Below are 9,042 nucleotides of genomic sequence, written 5' to 3' on the forward strand. Positions count from 1 at the left end.
TGAATTTCTTACTGAAATCCAATTGCCTATCATTAGCATAAATTTTGTTGATTTCAATGTGTAATCTGCCAGTGCGAACTGTTGTTCGTAAGTGCTTTGACTACTTGAAATTCTGTAGATATAACTGCAGGTATAACCTGATTGCATTGGTTTACAAGGACCATCACTAGATTAACCCTCAAATGTGTCACTCATTTGTTTTTTTGTTTTCTTTTATGCGAATGCAGAATCATGTGTAGGTTTATTCCATTTGCGTAAAGACAGATTGAATTGCTTATGTTTTCTTATACATTGTATGACTTGAGTGACCTAGAACGTAGTTTCTCTTACGAGACATTGGATTTGAAATGGATTGTGTGAGTTGAAAAATGATATAGTGGGTAATGTATATCTAAAAAACATTTTTGACAAATTGTTTTATCGAACTACCGCAGAGGTGTTGTTTATATTCTTTTAAGGCAATTTGTTTTCAAGTTAATGTTGATCAATTTTTTTTTTATGCACAGAGATGGGCGCACTACAAAAAAACGTAGCAAAGGCCACTAAAATCTCGCAACCGTTCCAAAAAATTAGTTGCCACAAGATTCCGAAACTAGTCAAAGGCAACTAGTAGTTCCTATGTACTTCAGCTACAATTTGACCGCAACTATTATTTTTATTAGTTTCTGAATTCTTTAGTAACAAGTATATGCCAACTACATGAAATATACTAGTAGCCTGATGCTTTAGGAACTAGGCGAAGGAAACTATTAGTTCCTATATGGTTTGACAACACGTCAATCACAACTATTGGTTTCATTAGTTTCCAAACTCATCAGCAACAAAGATATTCCAACTACATATAATGCATTAGTTTCCAAACTCTTCGGCAACTAAGCTTCCACAAGTAACAGATTGCATAGTTTCATAAGACTGCGGAAACTAAATCCAGCAACTGTGATTGCGAAAGGTTTGAGCACCCAAATACACCAACTAGATTATGCTAATTGTTAAAACACATGTTGACATTTAAATTAAAAGTTTGAGGCCCTTTGCAGTTATATTTCTCGTTCTTCAGTAAATAGTTTGCTTAAAAATAAATAAAATAGTTTGATGTTTTTCTGCTCTTGTTTCAAGAAGTCACCTATAGTATTACTCATTGGAACAAAAGTTATATTAAAGAAAATATATACAAGGGAAAGGGTAAGAATATATCCTCCGAATTGAGTTTCCATTAATTAAATAAGAATTTGCTAAATTATAATACTTGTTCTTGATTCGCTATCACACTTATTCTTGATCAGTCTTTTTGAAAACATTAAATTGTGATTTAAGTTACGGAAGTTGAACTACTACTCTTCCCTTTCGAGAATCCTTAACTGTTAAGATGGCGTCACTATTTGGTATGGGATTTATAAAAGTTTTCACAGTTAAATGTGTAACTTAAATCCTTACAACACTCTGGTTGAATTATTGTTCGGAAATGGAATTAGTGATTAACTTAAATCTCTTGATTAATAAAATGACAGATTCTATCTAGTGATGATGAGCCCTACATTTATTATACAAGGTGGTCAAGTCAGTCCATATTGGCAGCATTGTGTTGACGTTAAGTGGTTTTCATGATGATTCATTGATAGTGGTGGCTGCTGATGCATGAGGGTGATTGATGGATTGTATCAACAAAGAAAAATTGAAGAAATGTGACAAGTGAAAAAGCAGGGGCAGAGAATGGAAGGGCTAACAACGGTTCAGAGTGAGCTTTCCAATTACAAGGCTAAAACTACAACATTCTACAAAGTATAGACTTGTACCCAACATATCCGGAAAGATCGAGAATACAGGTTGAAGAAAGTGTTTGCACAGGAGGTATGAATGCCTAGAACCACAAGTATCATACAAATAATAGACATGAACTCGAAACAGATCCAGACAAATCTTGAGAAAGGAAATGAACATCTACCCTTATCAAAAAAAAAAAAAACAGAAACAAAGAAGAAAGAAAGGGACCAAATTAGCTGGCTGTAAACGAGCAACAAAAGAAATTTACAGTGGAACAGGAGTAGGAAGGTCAGGAGAGCCAACCAAAGCAAATGAGTTGATCTAAGTTAACTGAAAACAATTCTTCGAATTCAGATGCTTATAGCCAGAATACAAGCTCGGAACTGCGTTACACACATAAATGAGGAAGGACACCCAAGTGTTCAATATTTTCCTACCATTTGTGAACTGGGAACTTTAGACAGTGCAATAACAATTGAGGTTTCTACAAGGCCAGGGCGAGTGGCACAAAGATTTTATGAAATAAAGATTACAATAATTGTTAACCGTCCATTTTGTAAGAGAAACGAAGAAACCCGTCCATTTTGTAAGCCATTGGCAGTTGATAACCGGACAAGTCCTGCAAAATATGGATTACTCAGTAACTAACTCATAGATTACACTTAAATTCAATACAATCTAAGCATCACACAGGGAAAAACTTTTATTAGATCGATAAATAATGCTCACCACTATTAAAATTCCATATCATCGCGGTTGTTATTATCATCAAATTCATACTCATCCTCATCATCAGAGGTGTAAACGGCATCCGTGTCATTTTCCTCTTCATCTTCTTGGCTTCGACAAGCTACTGCTGCTGCAGCACGACTGATAGTTTCTGGGGGAACGTCGTTCCTATCCCAAACAAAACTGTCACTGCGATCCTGATGTGGCTCTCCTCTAAGATCTTTTATCGAATAGCTTGAATGCCATTCTTGATATGCCTCACTAGAAGTCGATCTTTCTGTTTCAGTCTCCCCATCCGAATCTATTTATGGAATATTGAAAGACCGACGAGGTTGCGTTTTTATAACCACTTCATTTTGTTTATTATATACATCATTGATATAGAAAACCTGTTGTGCTTGAGATGCTAAAATAAACGGTTCATTCACATAATATCTTCTATTCATATGGACACTAGTAAATCCAAACTCATCTGTTCCTGCAATCGGTCTCCAATCACATTTGAAAAGAAGAACTCGGAGTTGACCCACATACCGTGCCTCGATAATATTATTCACAACTCCATAAAAATCATTTTCATCTTCAGCTACACCTTCGTCTTCCCAAGGGACACACAGTCCACTATTCTGTGACTTTCGTCGACTCTCCCACTCTCTTGTATGAAATCTAAACCCATTGATAATATAGCCATTGTAACTCAAAAATTCTTTAGCAGGACCTTGACTCAACGAATATAGTTCATCGCTCACCTTACCTTTTTTATGAAATTGGTATATCTATTCATACATGCATAGAGATGTTTATCAATGACGAAAAAAACGAAGTGAAAGTCATTAAAATCGCAAAAGAAATTGTGTTACAATGATATATCGGTACTTACTTTAGTTGCAAACCAATCAGGAAACTCTTTGATGTGTCTTCTATTAACCTAGGCGTATCTTAAGCCACGGCTTTGCAGCTCACTTTTGTGTTCCCTGCAGGTGCAGCGCTTAACATAGTTAACCACAACAGTGCTAAAATATTACGAGATCTTGAACAAGTTAATGGCTATAAGAACACAAATAAATAGCACGCGCACTCCTCATATGGCTGCACTTCTTTGGTATTCAGCAAAGCATAAAGTTGGATTTGTTTCATCTCTGACTCCGTAAGCTGTCCCCAAGTTTCAGCTCCAACGGGCCTACCGGATTGTTTGAAAACTATTAATCGATAATCAGGTTGTGGCGCCTCATCATCCTCATTCCTTTCAAGTTTATTAAATTTTGTAACAACACTATTCAAGTAACGCGTACAAAAAGTGATACATTCATCTATAAGGTATGCTTCAGCCATCGATCCTTCGGAGCAAGCTTTATTCCGCACATAAGACTTCAACTTACGCAGATACCTAAAGTAATTACAGTAAGACTTCAAAGGATGCAAAAATAGTGATTGTATAAAAAAAATTACAAAAATAAATATTCACCCAAGTCGTCAATGTAATTAGACAAATGTTGCACATAAAATAAATGAATACCCTTACCTCTCGATCGGATACATCCACCGATACTGAACTGGACCTGCATCCTTTGCTTGTTGTGTTAGATGAATGGGCAAATGCATCATCACAACAAAAAAAGATGGGGGGAATATTCTTTCCAACTTGCACAAAGTAATTGCGATACTATCTTGTAGTTTATCCAGATCCTCTATCTTGAGAACCCGTGTACACAATACTTTAAAAAACATACATAACTCACTCAGTGCTTCCAATATATCCCCATCAAAGTGTCCACGTAAGGCAATAGGCAATAAATATTCCATTAATACATGATAGTCATGAATTTTCAGACCCATAATCTTTCGATCCTTAACGTTCACACACCGAGAAATATTTGATGAGTATCCATCGGGAACCTTAATATCCTTCAAAGTTCTACAAAAAGATTCCTTTTCTTTGGGCGACATGACAAAAGAAGCTGTTGGCACCACTATTTTATCTCCCTCTTGTCTCAAATGTAACTCCGGCCGTAATCCCCAGTCCATCAGATCCAACCGGGCCTTAAGATTGTCTTTCGTTTTCCCTTCTACATTCATCACTGTGCCCAATACAGTTTCACAAATATTCTTCTCAACGTGCATCACATCGACATTATGAAAACATATAATTGAGCTTAAGTACGGCAACTCATGAAATATGCTCTTTTTTTCCAGTTGTGTTTCAAAAGTAACCGGTGTTATTTCTGTCAGACCAGTCTGTTTGGCGTTCTTACCAAACTGAACTTGTCGAAAATGAGCCAGCTGTTGAGCAATTTCATCCCCATTCATCAGATGTGGTGGTTCTCGAAGTTCTTTCTCTCCATCAAAGGATGACTTCTGGTGGCGCCAATGATGACCAGCAGGCAAGTATCGGCGATGATGCATGTAACAATACTTGCCCCCATTGCTCAGTCGTTCTGAACATCGGTCAGGACCACAACATGGACAAGCAAATTCCCCTTTGGTGCTCCACCCGGAAAGCATAGCTAGTGCAGGGAAATCACTGATGGTGCCAAGTAATGCTGCACGACATTTAAAATTCTCTTTTTTTGAAATATCGTAAGTTTCAACACCTTCATCCCACAATTCCTTCAATTCCTCTATGAGTGGTTGCAAATACACATCGATGTCGTTTCCTGGGGATTTGGGTCCAGGAATTATCATAGACAAGATAAAATTTTCCTCTTTCATACACAACCACGGTGGTAAGTTATAATTGATGAGAACAACTGGCCATGTACTATGTGGATGCAACATATTACCAAACGGATTCATCCCATCAGTTGCTAATGCAAGTCTTACATTGCGAGGATCAGCTGCAAACGCTGGGTGCTTCTTATCAAAGGTCTTCCATGTCTCTGCATCAACTGGATGCCTCAAAACTCCATCTTTGGGACGTCTTTTCACATGATATCGCATATAAGGGTCTTTGAAGACATAAATAACCTCTGAAGTCTTGGCTTCAATGGGAAGTACCGCAATTTCTTTACTGGAATGTTTTTACCTCTTGGTGTCCTTCTGATTGATTCGTTATCCACATTCAATTCAGTAGTTTTCCATCTTGAAGCATGACATACCGGGCAAGAAGTTTTATCTGCATTCTCTTTCCAGAACAAAACACAATCATTCTCGCAAGCATCGATCAAAATGTAGCCAAGCCCCAAGCCCTTGATTGTTGTTCTAGCTTCATAAAAATTCTTTGGTAGTTTGGCATCCGGAAAGGCTTTGGTCAAGAGACTCAACAACGCATCAAACCCCTTGATGTTCAATCCACCGAGGGACTTGACATGAAGCAAGTGCACAATGAAGGATAATCTTGAAAATTTTTCATAGCCAGGATATAGTGACACCTGCGCATCGTTCAACAACTTGTAAAAATTGGAGGCGTCATAGTTCATTTCTTGCAGCAAATCCGACATTTCTTCATCGTCGTCCTGCACCACATTTCCAGTATTGGTTGTTTCCCTCACCTGGTCATCCCCTTCTCCATGGTATACCCAATCGACATATCCCGGCATAAAGCCATTCCACAGAATATGTCCGTGCACTACAGACACAAGCTCTCTCTCATTGTTATTGCAATCCTTACAAGGACAAAATATTTTCTGGTCGGGTTCTAAATCCCAGCTCGCATAGTCTATGAAATTTCGAACTCCTGCTTTGAATGCATCGTGGTCTCTTGGAAGTCCTATCCAGCTCTTGTCAATAATAGTGAAGTCTTGTAAATCCATCATATGAACATAAAGAGTAAACAGAAGATAATCTATGAGAGTCCGTAAAAGGAGGTGCAGAACAACTATGGATTAGAGAAACAAAATTTCTGCGAAACAAGAAGAGATCTTAGATTAAAGTCAAACCAACAAACAGATAATATGAATCTATAATATACAAATTAAAAAATTTAGCAACCTATGCAAGTCAAATTAGTGAGAAAAATAGGCATAAGTTAAGGATTGGATGGAAACAACTATGATTTCTTTGTTAATATCAACAATCAATATGATTATAAAATTTCCTTGCACGGGTATTCAGATTCAGAGAGAAACTGGTCAAAATCCATATCTCAGTGACAAGATTTACCTCGTAAAAGGCAGCACCAACACAGGACTGTGATCATACGATCAAACATTGACGAAACTACCAGAAATTCGTCACATCAAAGCCCTTTCCAGCTCCGTTGGAAACCTGGTAGTAGACAAACAAAAAGAGCACAGATCAGTAAAATCAATAAGGAAAAGTGACTCTTTTAACTAAATTGAAAAGAGGGGGAGATTGATATGAGACTATGATAGTTATCTCTAAACTCTGAATCCATTTTATAGTTATAGAGAGTCTTGAGGGAGTTAGCTTTTAAAATCTTCAACAATAACATAAATCTGAACCAAAATCACAACCCACACCCAGAAATCAACCACCAGAGGGTTCTATTCAACAATTGATTAAAAATAAAACCATTACCGAAATCGAAATCATAGTTATAAGAAAAAATTACAGAAGACAGTTACCTTTTGCCCTAACTTTTGATGGAATCCTTTGATTTTCAAGTTTCAACAACTTCTTCATCCAATCGAAGTCAATGAAGAAGAAAAGAGAAATCCCTGTGAAATTGAAGAAAGAAGATGGGGAACCGAAGGAAGTAGTTGTTGAGAGAAATATCAACGAGGTGACTGGGGTATATGATGAAGATGAGAAAGAAAGATCGGGACTGAGTAATCTATGTTTCGCCCAGCGTATTATTTGGTGTAGCTGGACTATAAGATAGGAGTACCTCACTGCCATAGATGGAAGCTACCTATCACCATCAAAGAGATCTGATGACCAAATCTTGAGACCCAAGATCTTATGGTGAAAACCGGCTGCTGAAAATAATGGCAAATATTATGGTTTTCGGTATACTCTGCAGTGGTGCGAGTATAACCAAAGACCAAAGAGGGAAATAAAAGACCAAATTTTGGGTTTAGTCTGGTGTGTGACGCTACGGTGGAAAGACTAAATTTAGTCAGGCATACACTATATGTTCGTCTGGTGTGGGGCGTGCAATATGCGTTCTCCCGGTGCATGAAGATTCAAAAAAGAATTAAAAAAAATTTTTTAAAAAAAAATGGGCGCGTGCACTATACGTTCGCCTGGTGTGGGGCGTGGACTATGCCAACGCCTGGTGTGGGTCGGGACTATACGTTCGCCTGGTGGTTGAGCGTGGACTATACCGACTATATTTGGGTTTAGTCTTGGTCCTAGACCAAATATACTCTGGGATTTAGTCGATGATCAAAATTTGATCGATAGTACATCCCACTATGCCTGTTCAACTTACCAAATATTTGGGTTTAGTCGCCCACTGCGGACGCTCTAAGGGTATGCATTTGAACTTCCTATCTGTTCTTCTATTGTCAAATATGCGTAACATACCTAGTTTTAGACTGTATACCTATTTGATTCACGGGTAAGATTTCGAGTTACAATAAAAGTCTGGTAAAAAGGAAGATTTTCGTTCAATCCTAAAATCATTCCAGAGATGTTAAAGATTTTTTTTTTTTTTTTTGGGAATTATCAGAGATCAAAAACAGCACGGTACATAACTTACGATTTTTAATTTTATTAATTAGTTCATAAATTGATATTGGGCTATTTGATTGAATCTGAAATTGGGGTTACATATTTTTAATTTGATTCATGAGTTCATAAATTGATATTAGGCTATTTGATTGAATCTGAAATTGGGGTTACATATTTTTAATTTGATTCATGAGTTTATAAAATGATATTAGGCTATTTGATTGAATCTGAAATTGGGTTACATATTTTTAATTTGATTCATGAGTTCATAAATTGATATTACGCCTGTTCAACTGAATCTGAAATTGGGGTTACATATTTTTATGGCTAGTGTTTTGGTCTAAATTTGGCCTTGTCTGTAGCTTTTTAGAGCTTCTCTAGTACAGTTAACCTTTTTCCTCAAAAAAAAAAAAAAATTGGGGTTACATAGGATTCATCAAGTTGTGCAGAATAGTTGGGTGTATGCTATCCTGCTTAAGTTGGGTGTTCCTTTCCATCAGGTTGTGGAGAATAGTTCAAAACAGAAAATAATGCATCTACAGAGTATCGCAATGACACCCGCACCTATAGTTCAAAACAGAAAATAATGCATCTATACTTGTGACAGCAATATGTGTTTCCCTATGACATACGACCCACAACCCACCAACAATAAAAACTATGAGTATCGCAATGACACCCGCACCAAGACAAATTCCGCCCTCTTTGCCTAGGCTAGTCAATGCAAAAAATCCACCACTACCACCATCGGTAGAGGTGTAAGGTAGTAACAGTAGTAATAGTAGTAGTACTAAGTAGATGGAACTGAACCTTTGTATGTTAAACTTTTTCTATACTTGTCTCTACATGATTCATCAGGTTGTGCAGAATAGTTGGGTGTATGCTATCCTGCTTAATCCTATGCTTGTCTCTACAGGATTGTTATAGTTTTGTAATATCATTATTGATATTCAAATTTGGTTTCGTGACTGATCTTTT

At 37.1% G+C, this 9,042-nt stretch overlaps 1 protein-coding gene across 1 annotated transcript; it reads right to left on the minus strand.

Moving 5' to 3' along the window:
- Nucleotides 1-2,495: 2,495 nt before the first annotated feature.
- LOC113326872 lies at nt 2,496-6,239 on the minus strand. Its single transcript, XM_026574541.1, has 5 exons — nt 5,513-6,239; nt 4,013-5,468; nt 3,586-3,877; nt 2,990-3,266; nt 2,496-2,791 (listed from the first exon to the last, which is right to left on the minus strand). Exons 1-5 carry the CDS (start codon nt 6,237-6,239, stop codon nt 2,496-2,498), a joined length of 3,048 nt encoding a protein of 1,015 aa, XP_026430326.1.
- Between the last annotated feature and the right edge of the window lie 2,803 nt (nt 6,240-9,042).

This window comes from Papaver somniferum, unplaced genomic scaffold, assembly GCF_003573695.1.
Source record: "Papaver somniferum cultivar HN1 unplaced genomic scaffold, ASM357369v1 unplaced-scaffold_10, whole genome shotgun sequence".
NCBI lineage: Eukaryota > Viridiplantae > Streptophyta > Magnoliopsida > Ranunculales > Papaveraceae > Papaver > Papaver somniferum.

Bases quoted from the DNA above. Each gene is read 5' to 3' on its own strand.
- LOC113326872 (XM_026574541.1), bottom strand. From the start codon at position 6,239: ATGGATTTACAAGACTTCACTATTATTGACAAGAGCTGGATAGGACTT. The intron at 5,469-5,512 runs GTAAAAACATTC...TTCCCATTGAAG, and splicing joins AATCAGAAGGACACCAAGAG to CCAAGACTTCAGAGGTTATT. The intron at 3,878-4,012 runs GTAAGGGTATTC...TAATTACTTTAG, and splicing joins TGGATGTATCCGATCGAGAG to GTATCTGCGTAAGTTGAAGT.